The sequence below is a fragment of the Accipiter gentilis genome, chromosome 4, assembly GCF_929443795.1.
Source record: "Accipiter gentilis chromosome 4, bAccGen1.1, whole genome shotgun sequence".
In the NCBI taxonomy this organism is placed as follows: Eukaryota; Metazoa; Chordata; class Aves; order Accipitriformes; family Accipitridae; genus Astur; species Astur gentilis.
The window spans coordinates 10,224,789-10,247,598 of NC_064883.1; the positions used below are offsets into that span (position 1 = coordinate 10,224,789).

The window sequence follows — 22,810 nt, forward strand, 5'->3', positions numbered from 1 at the left end:
TTCCCTTCTTCAATGGCTTTCAGTGTGTCTAAAAAAATATATGTTTTGGGCCCGATCCCGCTTCAGTGAGGTCAATTGTTAGTCTCTTATTGCACTAGTGGTGGCAGGATCGGGCCCCGGCTAACCGTTTGAATAAAAGCCCAACCACAATACGCCCCGCATTTAAACTGGAACCCTTTCCGCGTTTTATTCAGCAGAGATGAACACCACGACTTGTGTTTAATGTCTGTTCTTGATTAAATGATCCTAAACAAAGGTTTCCCAGAGGAAAATAAAGCAGACATTCATGTAACAAGAGTTTGGAATGACAATATTTCCAAACACTTGGAGACAGAAGGCATAGCTGTCTATTTTTTCTACTGGAAGAAAAAAAAAAAAAAAAAAAAGAAAGGGGAAAAAAAAAAAAACCCAAACCACACGCTTTTATTTCTCAGCTCCCCGTGCTCTTCACCCGGGTGGGAACCCACGCTCCACGCCGGGAGCCCGCGCCCTCTCCATCCCTGCCCGCCCCACTCCGGGTCTCTCCCAGCTCACCCGGCAACCCGTGTATTGCCTCTGAAGGAGCAAAATACCTCCCCCCGCACTCCCCGGTAAGGCACTGTTTGTCGCTTGTTTACAGGGAGCCCCGAAAAGAAGCCGCTCGGCTGGGGCGGTGGAAGCTGGGAGCGCTTCAGCCCAACTCCGCGCAGCTGGAGGAGGTAAGAGCCGCCGGCCGCTGCCTTTGCGCCGGTGGCAGCTGTAAGAAAGCCATTTGCCTAGTACCTGCATGCAGAACGAGCCTGCTGGAATGAGATTTTGTTGTTGTTGTGATAAATATTTAACCTAGCTGGAATTTTTTTCTGGAGTGGCTCTATTCATCTTCCGTGGGTAGTGAATGCGCGTGTCTGGGCAGACAAAGAAGTGTACAGGACCTGAGTGATCGCCATCCTTATAAAGGCATTGGGGACAGGAAGGATGCAAAGTCATTTGAAGAGCACAAGAGGCTGAGAATTTCTTTGTCCATTCTTAGCTCCTTCCCAAATCAAAGGCGTGAGGCGAGGGAGAGCGGGTTGGAGCCGTTTCGGTGTTGAATGGCTTATCGCGGCTTGTCTGTTTGCCTCCTCCTCGAGGAGTTCCCCAGCCAGTCCTGCAAACCTGGAGTGAGTGTGGGGATGGTAGAAAACCTGATTTCTCTCAGCGTGCATGCACCAGAATGGATAGCGGATAAGTTTCGGGTGTTTGTCTGTCCTGGCCTGCTTTGCAGCGGGCGGAGGTCGGTGTTTGTTGGTTCAGAGTTGCTAGAGTCCTTGATGCGCTTGGTCCTTTGGCAGGAGAAACGTAATGCTTTTCGTAGTGACCATTTTCTTATGCCGGCCGCCGAGTGGGGAGGATTACATAGAATTAGCTCAAATTCCTGCCAGATTTACCTGCTTATTTTTGGACGCTGATGTACAATTAGTATATTTTACTACCTTTTAAAAGCGGCCATAAATTACATGACTACAAGGGCTCTTTGTGTTGGCTTAATGGGCTGCTTAAATCTTAACTACAAAAAGGCGCTGCAAATGTCTGTTCACGCTTGTGTTAGGAAATTAAAAGTGAAAATACGGTACGAAGGAACCTTCCTGCGGTGGCATGTACCCACAGCATTGCGTGCAGAGATACTTGGGATTCCTTTAACGGACCCAACACTCGCAGACCCAGCTGACTCTAAGCAGAACTTCTCCCGCAAGGGCACAGCCGATAGCTCTGTTCTTTTTATCTGCTTGGAAATTATCAAAGGCCAACTTTATCAGACGCACAGATGTAGGTAAACAGCTCTGCGTCCCAGCAGATTTCAAATCTTGCAAGGTAGCGAGGAAATAAATACTTATATCGTACGGTGATTCCCATTTCGTCTCCACATGGGAGTGATAAGCTTACCTCTTAGCAACTGGCATAAAAGTAAACTTGAAAGACAGTAAAAATTCTAAATCTAATTATATTGAAGGTAACTTTAAATAGCACTAATGCTAAGAGGGGCTATTAATGCCAGAGCTGGCACAAAGGGTCTCTCTTAATGAAGGCACGTTATGAACTCAGATCTGTTTGTTGTTACTGAGCCTGGAATTTCAGCTCAGCTCGAAGCCATGTGTATAAAGCACAGAAAAATCAGTAGCAGACGCACTGATAAATTCCACGTTTTTCTGCTAGAAACCGTGTTTCAGGTCTCCAAATCACCGAGGTAATAAAACACAATGTTGAATGTCCAGGAACAGGAACAAAGCAATATATGGGGTGGCGGGGGAAATCTAGCGTCTGCGACTCGCAAGATCATTTGAATTTGTATTTGAAAACTCGTAATCACGATACTAGAGCAAAGAAAGCTTTCTCCAAAATCGGCAGAAGGGAATAATTTTCAGCTGCGATCCAGGACAGGACAGCATAAAGTTAGGCAGACTCCCCCTTCTGCCCTCCCAAAGCACACCCTGTGGAAGGTATTCACACGTCAAGGAGTTACTTTTCTTAAGAATTAATTAGTTTCCCCACTACATACACGAAGTTAATTGTTAAACAGTAGTTTTAGGATTAACTTGACCATTAATACTAATAAAGATGTTCATAGAAACAGGGTTTTGAAGCCAATAGCCATAGCTAGCGTTAAGGCATTTAAGCTGACTTATGATTGTGATTTATTGCTTTTGTAGTTTCTATTTGCTCAGGACTGTAACTTCTAAAGCCATCTTTCTGCTTTTGACGCAAAGCAGTCGATAACTTTTTACAACAGCCCCAAGAAAGACTTGCCCTGCTTTTTTCAACATCTGCTCCATTCCCCATTAATTCCAGTTTCATTGTTGCAGAAGAACTTCTCTTGTCTGTTTCTTTTATGGGATCTAAACGCACCACATTTAAAAGAGCCGTGAATCCATCTCGAGTAAATATCAGCCTCGGTTTACGTTTGGTACGAGGGCTGTGGAGTTACCAGTCGTGCTGATAGTTACAGACTTGGGCATGTCGTGTGTGCCTAAGGCTCCCTCGCTTTCAAACATCTAGAGTTTTTATTCCAGTTCTTAGTGAGGGATAATATATGTATACCCTGCTACTAGCTTAGTCACTTCCATATGAAAAATTGCAAATTCGTCCTCCGTTGTAAGGTCACGCCGACTTTGCTGCAAAGTCCACTACTATACACTGTTACTGATGGGTTTAAATTCCAGTGGCCCACTTTTACAATCCAAGTGAGAGTATGTAAGGCTTGTCCATAACACTAAACATCACCTTTCAAAAGAAAAGTCCTTCCATTCTGTTCTGTGAAGTGCAGGTGAAACAGCAAGAGGGGATACATAGCTAGCTGAAAGTTTTCTTCGAGCTCATGGGAGGTGGTAGAAAGATTTAGGCAAGGGTATATACAGCGTGATGCGAAATGCTGGAGTCGCAGAACTGGACCGGGAACACGTTAAAAGCGTGAATTATCTGATTTTCTTTCACTCCTTCCAGAAAAGTTATGCGAGTTGAGGGTTTCTTTTGTTTGTTTAGCTTATTGTGTCAATAGCACAAGTCAAACAATCTTACAGGGAAGATGTGGTGTGTTCAAACACAGGCGAAGCTGCCTGGCTCGGGGGCCGCATACAACTTTGCTCCTTTTTTTTTGGTCTTAATTGTTTTTTCCCCTTTAGGCAGAGAGCTCCCCCTCCCCATTTTTTTTTTTTTTTCCATCGTTAGAAACCTATAATTTTGTGCATCACTCAAACTAGCTGTATAGGAAATGCGTAAGCACAGGTTTAACAGCAAGGTCCCAAAAGGTTTTGCAAAATTCTGAGCCACGCCAGTGAAGGAAGGTGTATTCTTCATAGTGTGTTACAAGGACAAAAATCAACTAGCCTCTTAGAAGAGACTCTTTTTTGCCTTTGTCAGGTAATTATAGGTCTTTTTAGTTTCTACAGGAGCCCTGATGTAGCGTGTGGGAGTTGAGCAAGCCGTGTACAATGGCAGGGTAGAGGCGGCTGGGGGTGGGGGGAAGGCTGGTAATCGTCCCATTTAGAAGGGGGCTGGAAATAATAGTATTAAGATTTGGGCTTTCTTCGGGGGTTGCAGAAGACATGCGACGTGGAGTAGGGTGGCGGGCCTGGGGAGCAAATGCCGCTTAATTAGGCTAAGTATCAAAGTGCAGCGTAATCCCATATTATAAGAATTCCTCTTACCTTCCAATGGGCTTTGTGTAAAGAAATATTGGTGTGGGAGGAAAAAGAATCAAACCAACCCCCCCTCCCCGCCGCCAGTCATCTGCATCTCTTGGTTTCCCCCCCCCCCCCCCCCCAAAACTCTTCTTTAACATATCGGGTTAAGGCTTTGAAAAGCAAAGGCTCGCGCTAAGAAACCCTGTTCCTTCAATGATTCCCTATTTCAAATAAAAGGATTTAAGTTGACGTATGACCACGTGAGCACATAATACAGCGCATTATTGTGGCATTTGGAGTGGAGACCCGGTCTGGCTCCGTCTGCGATTACGCTTTTCCAGTTTCTGTTCAGAGCAAGCACTGCTTTCTATTATTTTTTTTTTCCTCCTGCCCCCATCACCGTCCCCGCAAGAGCTGGCCATTTCGCTGACAGCTTTCGTTCCTTATGGAAAGGTTATTGTCGAGCCGAGAGGACGAAATGCTTCGTTAGAAAGGATGGATTTTATTTTAAGGTATTTCCGTTGATTGTTCATTTATGTGGTGAGTTATTGCTGTTCGAGGCAAAGGTCAGTAGCAGAGGCTGGAGTGAGTGCGTGTGTGTGCGTGCGGGTGTGTGTGCACCCGGAGCCAGGCTGCTTCCCCCTTTGTTTCAATTTGCTGCGGTAAATATTCAACTCTCCCCTCGCAGCGAGCAGAGCAGGGAGAGTTTGCTGCTTTATTTATTTTTCTCCATAGAGATCCCACACTGCTGTTGATGGCCAGCTGCCTCAGCTCCAGCCCCTCGATTGCCATCTTATCATTATTTATGATCGGCTAGAGATGGGAAGCGTCTTTTATTGCCGCGTTTGGATTTCCCCCCCCCCCTTAATTTTATTTTATTATTTTATTTTATTTGTGTGTTAGTGTGTTTATTTATTTACGTATTTGGGGAAGTCGGAGAAAAAGGTGCGGGGGCGGGGGCGGGGGGGGGATGCTCCTCAGTCGGGGTCGTGCTCGAGTGTGCGGCGGCGGCGGCGGCGGTTGTTGTTTTATGGGTGTTTGTTCGGCCGCTGCCGCTCCGCAAATCGATGACTATGCGATCGTGCTGCCATTTTATTTATGATGCTTTAGTGGTACTTTGTTTACCGTGCGCGGAGGGCTGCATGGGCGCTCAGCTCTGTGGCAAAGCTTCCCCTTCCCAAATGAGCCGAGGGGCTCTTCTTTATTTCTCCGCCGTGAGAAGGAGCTGAACCGAGAGCCAGCGATGGCTTCTAACAATAAATCAGCCTTGGAAATGTGGTGGGTTTTTTTCTCTCTCTCTTTCTGAATGGGGATCTGGAAAGCGAGAATAAAAAGGGGAGGAGTGGAAATTATCTTCTAGGAGAACATATACTATTCCTAAATTGATATCCATACCGTCGTTTACATAAATATAGATATGTACGTACGTATAAATATGTAAGTCTTTGCGTATACTTATAAATATGTGTGAGTAGCTATATAGAAAGAACGCAGTTTAAATGACGAACGTGAAAGACGACTTGGCTACCCAAGGAGGGCAAAATGCGATATAAAACGACATTTTCCCGGTGTGTCCCGGCTTTGGGAAAGGTCGGAGCGCTGGGGCTCGCTTTCCTCCAGTTCGCTCCGCGCCTCTCGCCTATTCCCGCTGCACCATTTTGTGCCCAGTTACCGGGTGCTTGTAATTACTCGTTTTCCAAGAGGTCAGAAAGAGAGGGAGAGGGGAAGAAAAGGGAACGCTGGTAAAAACTCCGCTGAAAACAAACCAAAACAAAACAAAGGTTACTTCCACTCGGAGCTATTCGCGGCCGTTCTGCAGAGACCTGCGGGGCAAAGGTGCTGGGGCTGGTTTCTTGCTTTCCTGCTCTTTAAGCCGCTCTCAGAGCAGAACTGACCCAAAGAAATGCTATTTCCCCTTCTCGCCGTATTGAAGCACGTTGGTCCTTTCTTAGACCCGGCGTCTCTCCGGCGAGGGGAGGAGAGCCGTTTCGCTCCCAGCTGGGTGTCTAAAAGCCAAGGTTGGCTTTGCCGTATTTTGAAACGGGCCAAAACGCGCCTCAAAAAAAATAAAGTGCAAGCTTTAATTGCAGCTCCATTACTTGGCAGCGTTTCCTCTGATTTATGACCCAGTTCGGATGCATATTGACCCAGTTAAAACACTCATAAATAATACATTCCTGCTCTAGAGCAAAAGAAAGCAAGAAGAGTTTGGGAGGAGAGGGGCATTTCGGCGAGTTGTGTAAATAACCTCAGTCTGCTAAGCAAATAGCAAGCGAAGAGTCCGTTGCCTTTCTTTTGTGTTAGAGAATATAAACAGTAATTCAGATTAACCACGGCTTGCTTCGATAGTCCAGTCCTTCCCTAAGGCAGTTAATGTCCCCTCCTAACTCTCTACCGACTTGGACAGGCACCACTTCCAGAACTGGTCCTCTTCTCCAGCAACTCCCCGCCTTGCTATTTCATCCCTATGAGATCTCCTCAAATCAGCCTTGAATTATGGTGCTGCCTCCTTCCATTTCAGAGCATCCGAGGACAAAGTGCTTTACAGGCATTATTTTATTCGGGAACTAAGAGTAATTCCATGAAAGAGGGGGGGGGGGAGTCCCGCAGAGTGGGACCCTTCGGGAAGAAAAGGCAGCTCATTTCTGACCCGGGAATGAGCCCCAAACGCTGCCGGTCCCTACCCGAGCTGAGCCCTATCGCTCTCCGCGGAATGGAGCAGAAAGAAAATATTCGGCCTCTGGGAGAGAAAGACAGATAAAAGCAGCGGGGATCTGTGCCTTGAGACACTTATCCCGACATCATAAGAGACATTAAAAAAAAAAAATCATCTTCTCATGTTTAAAATGACCTCTTTAGGGAGAGAGGGGGCGTGGGGAAACGGCACTAATAGGCGAAATCTCGCAAAATACCCTTTGCAGGCAGTAAGACGAATGGAGGAAACACTTCAGTATTCCTACGACCCACTTCGGTTCTCACGCTTAAAGTCCCTTGCAAATCCCTTCAGTTTTAAAAAGACCCCCTCCCCCCTCCCCGTCCCCGCTCTTAAATACAGACATGTAGTCAGAATATCCCGCTGGAGATCGCTCCAAAGTTTAAACGTGCTCCTAGGAAAAGATCGCCCAGGCTTTCGGCAGGGCTCCCCAAACCGGCAGGCTCCCCGGCGTCCGCAGGTTTCTGCAGTCCCCAGTTCTCTCTCCCTTGCCAAATCCTCCTCTCCAGTCTGGGGGGCTCCGTCGGGGCGCAGCGCTGCCTGTCGCTATTTGGTCGGGCAAGAGAGCGAATGGCAGATCAGCAGTTTCAGAAGAAAGTGTGGGGTTGATTATTGACTAAAAAGACTTTTTTCTTCCGATGCAACATTCAAGGGATTGTTTGAAGCAAAACGCATACGCGGGATTTTTGCTTCTCCTCTCCTCCTACGCTGCCCGCTTCCCCTTTCATGTGGTGCCTTCTCACTTATGCCATAAGGAGCAAGTGTTTTCTGTTTTAGTGCTCTGTTTACAGCTTTGGTGCATGAAGTCATAAATCTTGCATAGCCATAAATGACAAAAACCATTGGTATGCGTAAGAGGCCACCCCAGCCTTATAGTGCTTTTTATTTCTCGCTTCCCCCTCGCTTTGTTTGTGCTTTAAGATGACGCCGGGCTCCCTCGTGCTTTAAACGGACTAGTTATATTTTTAATGCCTTAATTAATGAAGTAAAGTCAGATTTACACCTAGGCATTATTCAGAGCCTCCGCTTAATGCACGGAGCCCATAGTCCAGCTGCCGTCTGCCAGAGGGGCAGGGGCTGCAACTTTATTTAAGTTCTCGTTTGCATGGTCGCTGCCGTGTTTCTGTTGCAGGGAAAGGGGGGCGGACACCCCCACCCCAAAACCCGGGACGCTGGAGAAAAAGGCGAGCGCCTTCCCCAGCGCTGCCGAGGAGCGGGAGGCGAAGGCGGGCTGTGCGGGCCCCCGTCCACGCGGGACTGCCGCCCACCCGTCCCCACGGGGGACGGCGGGCACCCCGACCCGCCTGTGTAGCACATGTGTGTGTGTGTGTGCGTGAGTGAGAGCCTCTGTGCCCGTCCCGGGCGCTGGGGATATTTGGGGGCCGGCGGGGGTGTCTGTGTGTACATCTGTGTGTGTGTGTGTGTGTGCGCTCACGCATGCATGAGTTAATAATTAGTAACTCTAATGATTTCCAGCGTGGCTCTGAAAGCATTGCCCAGAGCGGGGATCCTGGTGGGCTTCGCCTGGCTCTCCGGACCCAGCCCCGGCTCTCCGGGCTTTGCTCCCCTCGCCGGGACTCAGCCGGGGCTTTGCGGGGCTCCCGGCGGCGGGGAGCGGCAGAGGGGCTATTCCGCAGCCGCCCCCCAAGCCCACCGGTAAGAGGGACAAACACAAGCCCCCCCAGCAGCACCCCCGGAGGCTGGTGAGAGCGACCCTTTGTGAGCGCCGTTTGTCTTCATTAGCATAATTTTCCTGGACTTTGGTGACGCCCGGGTGCGGGGGGGGGCCGCACTCCTTCACTGCCGCGCTCCTCCGCTCCCTCCCCAGCCCCCACCCTGCCCCAGGCTTCCCCAGGCGGCCGCCTTTCTTTCTTCCTTCCCTTTTTTTTCCCGTTTTTCCTTCTCCCCCCCCCCCCCCTTCCACTCCCCCCAACCCCCTTTCTCTTCTTCTCTCTCTCCTTCCCTTCCCTTCCCTTCCCAGAGCAGCCCTGGGAAACATCCCCGTCCTCCGTGCCCCGCGCAGGGGGAGCCTGGCACGCCGGGGACCGTCTCGGGACAGGGTGGGCAGCCTGAAGCGGGAGGGGACCGGGGGAGGCGGGTGTCCGGAGCTACCGTCCCCATCCCGTGCGGGGCAGGGCTCGCCCCTCCCGGCCGGGGGGTGCCGGGTGCGGAGGAGCTGAGCCGGTGCCCACCCCGCGGCCGCAGGGACCGGGCTGGGGCAGACAGCCCCTGCTCCCTGGGTTGTGTCGCCTCAAAAAAAAAAAAAAAAGAGAGAGAGAGAGAGAGAGCATGCTGGCTTCCGCCTCAGTCGTCAGAAGTTAAGGTAAGCAGGCCACAAATACGCTGCTATCAGTCGTGAATGGCGGAGTTTATGTCCCAGTGATTTATGACCGTAGACTTAAATGTCGGTTCAAGAAGAGTTCACAAGCTGGGGCTTCCTTCCAGGCAGTGACTGATACCCTTACACTTCGTGTTCAGGCAGCTCTCTCTCCTCTCTTCTCCCCCCACCCCCCCTACCTTCTCTCAACTTTGTCTTTATCTTTCAGGAAATCTTTCAGGGGGGCTGCCTGTTTTTTCGTCCTAGAGTCAGAGTTTGGGGCTCGGCGGGGCAAAGATCTGGTGTGCTTGGGAAGGGGGGAGGCGGAGGGAGGGAGAGGGTAGGGGGGAGCCGGAGTGGGGAGTGGGGGAAACGGGGGGGACTAGCCTCCCCCAAGCAGCTTTCATTTGCTGTCTCCGGGCTGTCTGGGTGGGGGGCGAGAAGTTGGTAAAGGGCAGAGAGGTGTATTGCACAAATGGAGATGGAGCCGATGAAATGGGTGCTGGAAAAATGGGGGGCCCATCTGTGTTTGTGAGACCTGGCCTTTTGTCTCCGAGGGGGAGAGGAGAGCTCTTCCCATCCCAGGCACCGGCTGGGGTCGCAAACTTTCTCCCCCCCTCTCTCGTTAGGGAGCTGTTATTATCGTGATCGTTGTCGCTCTTAATCCCGCTATTCCCGCTTTCTCCAGGAATGCCCCGGCGCTCCTCAGGTTACCCCCGCGCCTCTATAACTTTGTAGGAAGTGATTAACTTGGCGAAGCCAAAGGCGGGAGCTGATTTTTTTTTTTTTTCCTTCCCTTGCTGGCAGGCGGCCGAAGCTTAAATAATATTTTGCCTTCCGACTAAAGTTGCCTATTGTCTGCGGGCAGGCGGCTGCGGGAGCAGCGCCCTCCGCATCCCCGCTCGGCGCTGCCCGCCCTGCCTGCGCCAGCAAACTTCCCAGCGGCCAGGGGAAGGCGAAATATTTGATGTCGCGATCATGAAAGGCGGGTGCCTTTGTAAAATTACCGCTGGCTCATTATTTCCCTTTTCTCCTCTGGTAGTGGTGTCTATATTCTCTCTTTCAAAGGAATTGAGAAAAATCACACCAGGCCTCGATAGCATCAGGAAGGAGAGGCGAGGAGCTGGAAACTGTGTGCGCGCCTCAGATCTCCATCGGCTTATTAGCTTAATAACATCCAAAAGAGCTTGATTAGTGCAATAACAGGGTAGCCGCCCTGCTGTAGGTGTGTTACCTTCATTTTGTTAGGATCTAACAAAGGGAATACTGTTTTCTAAGAACTTGTATAACTTGAAAGGCGTAGAATGAGCTCGTTTGGTGCATGTGTTGTGTAAGGCTTTTCGCCCCTAAGCATTTGTCCTCGTTAGATGTTTGGGGGGGAAATATCCAGCTGCTCAAGTACAGGGAAAGTGGCAAAAGAAGGGAGAGCTCTTCTGATCCGAAAAGACGTGGTTGTTTGTCAGCAAGGGGGTAGGGGGACGGTGAGGAACACGCTTTAATTTCTGAGAACAATGTGAATGCGTGTGGAAAGAGCTCCCATATCAGAGATCACGCACAGGTCTCCTCTCGTTAATGCAGGCAATTCCTTAACTTGTTATTTTCGGGCAGGTGACCAGTAGACTTTAATCTGGAGCGGGGGGGGGGGGGGGGGGGGGAAATCCCAGAAAGAAAGAAGGACGGGGGACAAAAAGGCGGAGGGGAGAAAGGGATTCGCCCAGGCAGGAGAAACATTCTCTGGGTTTGTGTCCACCCTCTCCCCAGCCAAGTGACCCTCATACATCAAATTACATAGCAGTTTCCAAGACAGAACCTATTATCGCTAAGTTGGAAGGAAAGTTCAAGCCGTGGTCATGGAGATGAACGCTGGTTTTTCAGGTTGCTGGTGTGTTTTTTTCCCCCAATCCATCATGTTTTAACAGGTAGGATCTGGCTGATTCCACGAAAAGTTAGTGTCTTGAAAGTAACTGCTGGAAAAACCAAACCAACAATGGCCAGAGCGCCCAGCTTGCCCCTCCTGGACTCGCTGACGGGGCTTCACGCGGCGTCGGGGGCAGCTGAGGCTCCAGACCCACTCGCGGGTGGGAGGCGGGCTGCGTGGGGCGGCCCCAGCCCTGCTCCGGGGGCCGAGCGGGAGCAGCGGCGGGCGGCGGCCGGGGCTCGCCCGGGCAGAAACGGCTGCTGCCGGGGTGGGTGACCGGGGCGGCTGGGGGTGGTGTGCGAGCACGGAGGGGAGAAGGCGCTGGCTTTGTTTATTTTCCTATCGAGCATTTCATAGACAAGCCAAAATCCGTCACTGGGGATCGGGGTGTGTAAATATCCCTGGCTAGGAAACCTTTCCACCCCGCTCCTGCCCCCTGCCACACGTAGGCAGGAACAATCTCGTGTATTTTTTTGATGTTGTATGGAAAGCCGTAACCTGGAGAGAAAAGCTAAAAATAAAACAACGCCGGTTACAGGAGAGGGTTTGATCCTCGAGCTGGAATGAAGGAACAGCCCAGCCCCTTCGCATTACTGATTCCTCGATCACCCTTATCTCAGAGACTGGTATTAAAACAGCGTCTCGGTGATAAACGATCAACCCCCTCGCCATGTGGTGCCCTGCTCTGTTTCTTAAGAAGAAGAAAGAAAAAACCCTAGAAAGCTCCTATCCTGGTGCAGCAAAGCACATATTTGTAGCTGCCAGTAAATCCAGGCAGCTTTTATATCGAAATGCTCTGTGCCTGAGGCCAAGTCATGCTGCTAAATATTGCTGACCACTTTTTCTTTTATGGCTTTCATGTCACTTAGCTATTGAAAGTAAGATGGATTTGTACCATTTCTTCACCCTGCTCTGCTCTCCCCACACCCCAGGTCTGCCCGGAGAGGCCATTGGAGGAAGAGCGCCACGTGACAGAGGGGTGCCAATGTTATTCTCCAAGGGTGTCAAGACCCTGTCAGTTTGCGAAATAAATATTGGGAAACAACGAAATGCAAAAAGCGACCTACTACGACAGCTCTGCAATCTATGGTGCCTACCCCTACCAAGGAGCAAATGGTTTCACTTATAATGCGAGTCAGCAGCAATATCCTCCATCTTCATCACTTGTGGAAACTGAGTACCACCGCCCCGCGTGCTCCCTCCAGTCCCCCGGCAGCTCCGTGTCCCACCACAAGGCCAATGACATCAGTGAGAGTTGCATGAGGACCCTCCCCAGCCAGCCTCTCCAGCCCCCCAGCCTCGCTGACCCGCAGGCCCCGCCACAGCCGCCTCCGGCCCAGCAGGCACAACCTCCACCTCCGTCCTCCGCCTCACCATCTCAAAATGCCAGCAGCAACCCTGCCCCGGCCAACCCCACCAAGAGCCCGGCTCTTAACTCGCCCACCATGTCCAAACAGATATTCCCGTGGATGAAAGAATCTCGGCAAAACACAAAGCAGAAAAACAGCAGTTCCAGTTCAGGTACGAAACATGCTCCCCTCTCTCCCTGGGTACCCCTGGGCTGGCCTTGCATCTGGTGGGGAGGAGGGCAGCCTTGCCCACCTTCACTTCGGGGGCGGGGGGGGGGGAGGAAGGGGGCTTTTTTTCCTCTCCCATATGACCCCCTTGAGCTATTGGAAAGGGGTTGCCACCACTTGCAAGGGGAGCTCAGTGAATGAACCACCCTCTGCAGAACTTTCTCAGCCTTGCAGGATGGGTCTGAAGTGATTTTGTTTCCTAGTGGCTAAACCACTCGTGCCCTCCTGCATCTGTCACATTTCCTAGGTAATCCCCCCTCCAGTAAATCATGTCAGTGCGGAGCAGCCCAGGCCTTAAGCCAGAAGCCTGTCCCGAGTACTTTGTTGGCACAGTGCTGTTAGATTAATAAGACAGTGACCTATCTCTGCTGAAGTGTAACAGGAATAAAATAGCTCATAATCACGTGCAGGCAGGATCAATGCCCTGCATGCAGTCAGAACCTCTTCCTATTTTAACAAGCTGATTGGCAAAGTTACAAGCCCAGTAAACAAAAATCATTCTGGAGTGCCATAAACTTCAGCCCATAATATATTATTTGGGGGATGGAAGTGTATATTAATGCTTTTACTACTTGAGGAAACTTGAGTCAATAACACCAGTGCTAGCTCCAGTGCCCAGGATTTGGGCTTATATTAACCTCTTCCATTTTTCTTTTAAATGTGCCTTGGAAATAGAGTCCCAAACTTTAGCAAATATCTTCACCGGTCTGGTTTTTAAAGCACTGGTAACATTGCTGTTTACAGTCTCCCATAATGTGTATTTGTTTTATTAAAAAGCAGTAACATTTAAATATGTCTGTATGCCTATATGCAAGCCTAGCCACCGTATGTTCTTATGTATATTATACTTCCCAATCACTACAGTATGTTTATGCTATATGCTAGATGTGGCAGAAACACTATACTGTCAATTCTATGCTTATATGTTTTATTGTAGATACCTAACTTCCAGGCATCTCTAGCTGATGTGTATATATCAGGGTTTTCAGAAAAAGAGGGCTGCGGGTCTCTACAGCAATGGAGAACTGCTAGCTCTTGAAGACCCTGATCCATTAGCAGAGCCATAGGTTCACCTTCAGAGTTTCTAAACCACACCGTGTTTCCCTGAATGTTTCTTCCTTCTTTATGCAAAGCTTAAGATATGTTGTATGCGGTCATTCTTAAGGGAAGCGAGTGTAGTCCTATAGTGACGCTAATGAGGTGAAGGAAGTCTATGGAGGCTTGTAGCTTGGCATGGCTGAGCTCATGCCAGGGGCGAGTACTCGTTGCACATGTGGGCGTCCATCTCGCGTCCGAGAGCTGGAGTCTCCAGGTGCTGGTGTTGTTGGCCCGTTGTCTCTGGTTGCCATGTCTGGGTTCGCCATGCTGATTGTGTTCTTTGTGTGATTTACATAGGTGAGAGTTGTGCTGGTGATAAAAGCCCTCCGGGGCAAGCCTCCTCTAAGCGAGCCCGTACAGCTTACACAAGTGCCCAGCTGGTAGAACTGGAAAAGGAGTTCCACTTCAATAGGTACCTTTGCAGGCCGCGAAGGGTAGAGATGGCTAATTTGCTCAATCTCACAGAAAGACAGATCAAAATCTGGTTTCAGAACCGCAGAATGAAATACAAAAAGGATCAAAAGGGCAAGGGCATGATGACCTCTTCAGGAGGACAGTCCCCAAGCAGAAGCCCTGTCCCTCCAGCTGCTGGGGGATATCTAAACTCTATGCATTCTTTAGTAAACAGTGTCCCCTACGAGCCCCAGTCGCCTCCGCCATTTAACAAGCCTCATCAAAACACCTATGGCATCCCTGCATCGTATACCGCTCCTCTTAATAATTGCCCACCTCCTCAAAAGAGATACACGGGGACGGCAGCTGTGACACCTGAATACGATACTCATCCTCTTCAAGGCAACGGTTATGGGAATCCACATATACAGGGAAGCCCCGTCTATGTAGGGGGCAACTATGTGGAGACCATGACCAATTCCGGGCCTTCCATCTTTGGTCTAACTCATCTCCCTCATCCTCCCTCTGCCAACATGGACTACAGCGGGGCTGGGCCAATGGCCAACAATCACCACCATGGACCTTGCGATCCGCACCCAACATACACAGACCTTACCGCTCACCATCCTTCTCAGGGAAGAATTCAGGAAGCGCCCAAACTCACCCATCTGTAAGAGACAGGAGTCACTAAGTGGAACACCAAGCCCCCAGCTTTTGGAAAGTACTCACCCCTTCCCTTCTCTCTTTCCTCCCCCCACCATGTGCCCTCCCCTCCCCTTCTTGTTTCTTTTGTTTGTTTTGGTTTGTTTTGTTTCCTTTGGTAAAAGCGTTTTCTAGTTTATGTGACGTAGCAATATTTGTTGCTTGAATTGCTCTATAGTTTCACTAGTGGATATTTATCTTCTTGAACTGTAGCCTTGTGTCTCACTTTGGGAGTATGCAGAGGCTTTATACTTTACCTTCTACACTTTTATCAAAACAGGGTATATGAACAAATTTTCTATAAAAGGAATTCTTAAATGTGAATTTGTTCGTACATGATTGATCCCACGGGGAAGCAATTTTTTTTATTGCACTTCTTTTAAATAGCGAGAAAGACATCAAAAGCGCTTGGACAGGGACTCCCTGGACAATTATTAATACGTGTAAGTCTTTCAATGTGTGTATGCTGGTGAACATTCAGATTTATTTATATTTTTTTTTGCAAACATTGAATAATCTAAGTGTTTAAAATTTTATTTATCCCCATTTGTTCATATTTATATATATATAAAAAATCTGTACCCTGAATATTCAGGAAGTATTTACCTGGCCATATGTTAGATGGCATATTGGCACGCATAGGAGATATCATTTGAAAGGAAACTATAACTCCTTTTATTAAAAATGGTGATAACGATGATGATGACGATGCAATAAAATCTGGGAAAAAGATCACGGTTTGAATACTTTATGCTTGTAACATCCAGCTAGGCAGAAAGAGTGTGAAGCTGAAAAGGCTAGATTTGTTTTGAAAGTTATACATTCCTTGCTGCTCACGTTCTGAAAAAAAAAAAAAATAAAAAAATAAAGTTTTTATTCTGAATAATAAAGAGTTAAGAACATGTTCTTCGCAGCGCAAGGGAAAGGAGAGCCCTTCATGACGTGGGGAGTTGGGAAACTCATCTGTAAACTCACACGAGGATCCACTCGCCCACCCGAGAGCCCCGCGACGCCTTTTCAGCGTTTCATAGGCAGGGAGAGGGATCTTTTTTTTTTTTTTTTCCTTTTTTTTTTTTCTTTCCCCCCAGCGGGGTTTTAGGGCCCTCGGCGGCTGCGGCCGCCTCTTCCCGCGCCCGCTGCGCGGTGCCCGCCCGGCGCCGAGGGCAGGCGGGCGCGGATCGCCCCCTCCCCGCCCCGGGGGTCCGCTGGGGGACCGGCCGCGGAGCAGCGCGGGGAGGGTCCCCTGCCTCCCGGGGAGGCCAGCCGGGTGTGTGTGTGTGGGAGTGTGTGTACGAGTGTGTGTGCGTGGAGCACATGGGAGCAGAGCTCAGGATAAAGGCACGCGTGGGCGTGGAGGGGCCGCCTCGTCCCCGGGCTCGCCCGCTGGGCAAGCAGGGGAGAGCCGGGCGGCGGAGCCCCGCCGGCCCTTGGGAGCAAGGCTGGTAGAGCGGGTCCCCAGCCAAACCCCAAACGCGGCTGGGGGGTGGATGCCGAGTACTGCTGCCTCTGGACACAGCTCCTTCCACCCGCCACCCCCGCCGCCGGTTTTTGCCTCCAAGGAGTGGATTTTATATTTTTTTAATTATTAATTTTTTTAAATTTTATTTTGCTGTTGTTCCATTTTTGCTGAGCCGCCTTCCCTCCCCTCTGCAGCCCGAAGCTGTGGGGGAGGGGAGCCGTGCGTTCCTCTCTTCCCGCGGGGGTGTGGATGTGTGTGAGTGTGTGTGTGTGTGTGTGTGTTCGTTGGGGGGGGGGGGGGGGGCACACCGTACTGCAGAAGGGTGACTGTCCCGGCCCCAAACGGGCACTCGCGGGGGTCTCCAGTCCGAATAGGCTCGAGGTGGAAGGCAGAAACCCACAAGCGTGTGCTTAAATCCGATTTTTTTTCCTTCCAGGCGAAATGTCCGTAATTTTTAGATTGAAACTTGAAAGATAAATCAAAATGGACCTTAATAGACTGGGTAAAATATACCCCTGCACGTTTATAAAGACATATTCCTATGCTGTGTAGATAATAACGCACGCTGTTCACCATCTGTATCTTTTAGAGCACAAAAAAAAAAAAAAAAAAAGTCGCCATTTTGGTCTCATGCTGAAATATTATTAATCTTTGGGCTTTATCTTGTTCCCAGAACCATCCTTGCCTGATGCTGAAACATTGTCATGCATCCATGAATCTATATAGAGCTTTTCTGCATAAATAGATAAAGCATGCTCAAAGAAAGGGATTGCAAATATATTTACACCGTGCTATTTATTGTATATATAGATATGTACCCGTGGAAGGAAATGTTATGTAGTCTGATATTTTTCATTGAAACCTGATTATTACCCAATACGGACCAACGACTGATTATTATTTTGTAGGCAAAGGAAGCATTTTTGCAACATTGCAAGACATTGCTCGTTTCAAATGAGCACCCGTATAAAATTCAAGCCAGTCCCCCACCCCTCGGAGCAGTTAGGTTAGATACAACAAAAGGTAACGGTACAGTCGGTGGTTCTTACTGCGTGGCTCCTTTAGCACCACGAATTACATTTAGGAAAATGTTCAAAGAGAAGGAATTTGGCGTTTCACCCCCCTCCCACTATGAAGAAAGAAAAATACAGGCGATTTTGCCCCCTTCTTTCCAGAAACCGTACTCAACCCCTTCTTCAGAGCCTGTAGGTTGCAAATAAGAATTTGTATTTTTGCATTTAAGATTCTCCCCATTAAAAGTTTCCCCCTGGAAGCAGAAGTAATTGATTTGCCCAAGAATTTCGCGTCCTCTCTCCAAAGGTTTTGTTCCAGGTGGTTTTTGTATTAGACTGACCACAAGAAACAAATGTGCAGAATAGAGACACCCACACAGGTTTTACTCACAAAGCCTGGTTAAAGTCCAAACCTCTCTCTTTATTATTTGTCATCCTGCTGTTAATCCCAATATTTTCCAGAGAGGGAAAAAAAAAAAAAAAAAAAAAGAAGAAGAAAAGAAAAAGAAAAGCCCGACCCCAAGGTAGGCACTGAGAAGCAAAATAAAACCGGACTTTTCCCACAAGCAGCCCAGTCCTCTGCCAGCATATTTTAAAAGCAGTTTTTTCCTTGTTTACTTGCGTTTCTTGCTCTGCCTCTTTTCTCGGCCACATTTGATCTTGGAAAGAGCAAGAAGCTTTAAATGTGTTCTTAAGGGCCAGTAGCTGTCAAACCTTTTGGCGGCCAAGATTGATCGCGCGCAGACACCACCAGAGCTTTGTTTGGACTAAAAGCAAGAAAATTAAACCCCTTGCATTTTCCAACAGCATCGATATTTGTAAGGCATCCCTTTTGAGGGATTAAATGACAAGTCCCGTTCTATATTTTATTTAAACAAGCAACCACCAAAAAGCCCATTTAAAGCCTCCCGGCCCCTCCCCTCCCCCTCTCTCCAATGCCTTCGCAGATATGCTACATCTTGTGGGTGCATTAACTTAAAACCGATTTTTTAAATGCACTTCGTGCAGTCTGGATGCAGACTGATCCGCTGAGTGTTTGGGGTCTTGTTTTCTCCCCCCCCCCCCCCGCCCCCTTCTTTTTCTTCTTCTTCTTCTTCTTTTTCTTTTTTTTAATTACGAAGACGCTTGCCGACCTCTTTTTGGCAACTCCGAAAATAAAGCGAGAGGGCACCGCATCGCGCTGGCGCTGGTCCCTGGCTCCTGGAGGACGCGGAGAGCGGCTCGGAAGCGCATTGCCCCCCCCCCGGCCCCCCGGCGCACCCCACCCCGCCGGGCACCCCGGGCTCCGCGGGAAGGCAAGCCCCGTCCGGGCTGCCCGGGGCGGCTGCGACCATAGGATTCATCAGGCTGGTGACTGAGGCCATCATTGTCATCGCTCTCCCTCTCGCCTCAGCCTGGTTGGAAAATTGTGCCCAAAGCATCCAAATTCGGGACTTGCCTCGACCTAGCAGAGGCGACTGGAGGCGGCGGCGGCGAGAGCCAAGCGTCGGAGGCGAGTGCCGTCTCTCAAGTCATAAGCCCGCAGCATTTTCGCTCTGCCTGGCCCCGTGAAAACAAACCCGCTACCAGCCCATATATTTCCTGGTAATCGAAAATACTCACCAGACCCAGCCTACTACGGTTATTAAGCAAATTATGCCAGCAGACGGGAGTATCGTTTGCAAGCTAAGGCACAGGATTTGGGTTTTTTTTTAAAGAGGCAACAGCCAGACGCGTTTGCAGCCTCGCGATTTGGCTCGCCCAGAGAGGTACTCCTAGGGTTATGTTTTACGGTCCAATCCCGGGAAGCCAACTGGAGAGGGAAGTCGTGAAGCACAAGGGCTGCTGCCTATGTGACTCTTCCCCTAGAAGCAAGGTTGCTGAGGAAGATCCTGTTAAACAATGGCTCGGCACCGGCAGCCAATTGTTCTCCGTACTGTACACCCGATAGCTGTACACCAAAAAAAAAAAAAAAAAAGAAAAAAAAGAAAAAAAAAAAAAAAGAAGGAGAAAAAAAGGAAAAAAAGAAAAGAAAACAAAAAGAAAAAAAAAAGAAAAAATAAAAGGGAAAGAAAAAGGAGCCCATCGAGGCTGAGTCGGGAAGGAGAAAGTAGTTTTGGAGGAAGTGCTATTCCCTAGGAAAAAATCAAGACCCTCTGCTTCAGACTCCTGCCTGGGTGCAACTTCTTATGCGGGGGCCTGGCGGTGTCAAAACTTTGAAGATTAATGGATTACTTTGTTAATGACTCAAGGCGTCAGATTGAGGTGCTTAAATGATTTGTGAGGTGCAAAGCGTTTTCCTGACAGTCCCAAACAATGAGAGGAGAGTGTGCGGGTGGAGGCGAGGGAGGCAGCAGGCTGCAGGACAAGCAGCCACACACACACACACTCACACACTCTCGCACGCACACACACACACACACACACACACTCGCAGCCTCTCACACAAACATATCCACGCACACGCACCCTCCCCCCCACCGCCGATCATTTGAGATTAGGACGCCAAGGGGATAGATACTCGAGATATCATTTCCCTCTTTAAAAAAAGTGTAAATAAAGCCTTTCTGGCCCCCAATGAGGCGTTCCTTCCCGACTTTTTTGGATCAATCAAACAGACAGTGGCTTCTTTTGATTAAAGCCCAAATTGTCATTGGGCAGAGGCAATCATGTGACAGCCAATTCGGTCCAATTTCAACCTTGTCTCCATGAATTCAATAGTTTAATAGTAGCACGGTCCCCATACGGCTGTAATCAGTGAATTAGAAAAAAAACACCCCACCAGCGATCTTCTATGCTATATTTTTTTCTCCTCTCTCGCCTTTTTCCTGGGCCTTCCCCCCCCCGAGCCCCCTGAATCCGAGGGAACTTTTTCTCCGCGGGGGCTGCCAGTTGAAGGCCATGAATTTCGCATTTGAGCGAGAGATCGGTTTTATCAATAGCCAGCCATCGCTTGCTGAGTGCCTGACATCTTTTCCCCCTGTCGGTGATACATTTCAAAGTTCATCAATCAAGAACTCGACGCTTTCACACTCGACACTGATTCCTCCTCCTTTCGAGCAGACCATCCCCAGCCTGAACCCCGGCAGCCACCCTCGCCATAGCGGCGGCGGTCGCCCCAAGGCGAGCCCCCGCGGCCGCAGCGGCAGCCCGGGCCCCGCCGGCGCCCCGCCGCCCCCGGAGTACCCCTGGATGAAAGAGAAAAAGGCGTCCAAGCGATCCGCGCTGCCGCCCGCCTCGGCCTCCGCCTCAGCCGCTGGACCTGCCTGCCTCAGCCACAAAGGTCAGTCCAAAGATTTGCCGCCGGCCCCGCTTTTTTTGGCTCCCCGCATCCCCCCGGCTTCGCGGGGGGACGAGGCGGAGGGGCGGGCGGGCGGGGAGGACGGAGCTGGCCGGGCTCTCTGGAAACCCAAACTTTCCCCGAACTTGCTTAATGCGGGATGATTTATTTGAGTTGGAGCTGACCTCTCTTGTCTCGCCGTCCTAGAGTTAGGATATTTGACAGTAATGAAGAGTGATAGATTGCTCCCGCTCAGCTAAGCAGCTGATGCATTAATTATAAATTGCGGTATGGCTAATATAAAGTTTGCTCTGGTGTGGGGAGGTTGGGGAGCTGGAGGCGCTAATTTTGCGAAGGTGGCCGAGGGGCACGCAGCACCGGGCGCTCAGCAGTGCAACACAATGGGTTTACTGCATCCAGAGGCGGCCATTTTGTTGCAGTTGCTATTTTATGCTATATGGACATATAGATATAGACACATACGTGCAGAGAGAGCACTGCCCCCCCCCCCCCCCCCCCCAGGGATGCGATGTGCTCGGGTGCTGAAATTCAATCCGTGCATTTATCTGTTTTGTGTGTGCGTGCGTGTGTTTTTGCTTTCGCTCTTCTGGCGGTGGTGCTTTGGGGTGCGTGTGCGTGTGGTGGTGGTGTTTTTCTTTTTCTTTTTTTCTTTTTTAACAGACCCCCTTGAAATCCCCGATAGCGGTAGCGGTGGATCTAGGCGGCTGAGGACGGCTTACACAAACACCCAGCTTCTGGAGCTAGAGAAAGAATTTCATTTCAACAAGTATCTCTGTAGACCAAGGAGGGTTGAGATTGCAGCCTTGCTGGATCTGACTGAGAGACAAGTCAAAGTCTGGTTCCAGAACAGAAGGATGAAGCACAAGAGACAGACCCAGTGCAAGGAGAACCAAAACAGCGAGGGGAAATTTAAGAGCCTAGAGGACCCCGAGAAAGCGGCGGAGGAGGAGGAGGAGGAGGAGAAATCCCTCTTCGAGCAAGCCCTCAGCAACGTCTCCGGCGCTCTCTTGGAGCGGGAAGGCTACGCTTTCCAGCAGAATGCCCTCTCCCAGCAGCAGGCGCAGAATGTGCACAATGGCGAGTCCCAAACTTTCCCCGTTTCGCCTTTAACGAGCAATGAGAAAAATCTAAAACATTTTCAACATCAGTCACCCACTGTTCAAAACTGCCTCTCAACAATGGCCCAGAACTGTGCAGCTGGCCTGAACAATGACAGTCCTGAGGCCCTAGATGTCCCTTCTTTACAGGACTTTAACGTTTTCTCCACAGATTCCTGCCTACAGCTTTCAGATGCAGTTTCCCCCAGTTTGCCAGGATCTCTGGACAGTCCCGTAGATATTTCTGCTGACAGTTTTGACTTTTTTACAGACACACTCACCACAATTGACTTGCAGCATCTGAATTACTGAGAAATTAAAGACGTCCTCCCCAAGGGTCCTGCTTTCTCCTCCTTATTCTTCTTTGTTTTTCCCGTGAATTAATTTTATTCTCCGCCCCCCCCCCCCCTTTCCTGGTCAGTATTTTCTGTTTATTTCCTCCCTCTGCTGTGCCATTTTGCCGTTTCTTATGAAGTTTTAGTTGTGTTCAATTTTAATCTAGCCACATTCTAGGTCCTTCTATGAAAGCAATATATGAGGTCTGTAAGAAAGTGATCATATAGGAATTGTATCTTCACTTTCTTTTTATTTTTGTATTGCATTAGGATGCGTTGTCATAAGTATTTTTGGTAGAATAAATTCTTGTTTGCTACAAGGAGCTTTCTCTTTTTTCTTTCTCTTTCTCCCTCCCTCTCTCTCTCTCCTTTCAAGACTGATAACATGACGGGTATTTCTCCCCCTCCCTTCTACTTTTAATTTACTAATAATCCAAATCCAACATTCTGACTACAAGCTCTCCCCTTTTGGTAATTTAGGACATTTATTAGAGAGGAAAAACACGTTCAAATTCTTTATTGCAAGGGTTCTCACAAGTTAAAAAAAACCAAACCAAAACAAAACAAAAAAACAACAAACCAAAGAAACTAAAAACATTCACAGCTTTGATGGAGACCTCTTCCTTTGAATGTATAAATGTAGCATCTTATCTCTGTGAGGATACAAAGCTTGGAAATGCTGAGCTGTAACAAAAGCGTGAAGGAGCACTTTTTCTGCTACAGGCAAAATGTAAGAGAGGCTCAGTAGGATAAGTGTCTCCTGCAGAAACTA

General features: G+C 49.2%; 2 protein-coding genes across 2 annotated transcripts; both read left to right on the top strand.

The window, feature by feature from the left end:
- The first annotated feature begins 648 nt into the window (after nucleotides 1-648).
- HOXA3 (homeobox A3) lies at nucleotides 649-15,448 on the top strand. The gene is made up of 3 exons (XM_049799032.1): nucleotides 649-698; nucleotides 12,017-12,605; nucleotides 14,057-15,448. The coding sequence occupies exons 2-3, from the start codon at nucleotides 12,134-12,136 to the stop codon at nucleotides 14,824-14,826; spliced, it is 1,242 nt and encodes a 413-aa protein (XP_049654989.1). The 5' UTR covers nucleotides 649-698; nucleotides 12,017-12,133; the 3' UTR covers nucleotides 14,827-15,448.
- Nucleotides 15,449-20,049: 4,601 nt separating this feature from the next.
- Nucleotides 20,050-22,124, top strand: HOXA2 (homeobox A2). Its single transcript, XM_049799035.1, has 2 exons — nucleotides 20,050-20,588; nucleotides 21,267-22,124. Exons 1-2 carry the CDS (start codon nucleotides 20,207-20,209, stop codon nucleotides 22,013-22,015), a joined length of 1,131 nt encoding a protein of 376 aa, XP_049654992.1. The 5' UTR covers nucleotides 20,050-20,206; the 3' UTR covers nucleotides 22,016-22,124.
- The last annotated feature ends 686 nt before the right edge of the window (nucleotides 22,125-22,810 follow it).

Bases quoted from the DNA above. Each gene is read 5' to 3' on its own strand.
- HOXA3 (XM_049799032.1), top strand. From the start codon at position 12,134: ATGCAAAAAGCGACCTACTACGACAGCTCTGCAATCTATGGTGCCTAC. The intron at 12,606-14,056 runs GTACGAAACATG...TGATTTACATAG, and splicing joins AAACAGCAGTTCCAGTTCAG to GTGAGAGTTGTGCTGGTGAT.
- HOXA2 (XM_049799035.1), top strand. From the start codon at position 20,207: ATGAATTTCGCATTTGAGCGAGAGATCGGTTTTATCAATAGCCAGCCA. The intron at 20,589-21,266 runs GTCAGTCCAAAG...CTTTTTTAACAG, and splicing joins TGCCTGCCTCAGCCACAAAG to ACCCCCTTGAAATCCCCGAT.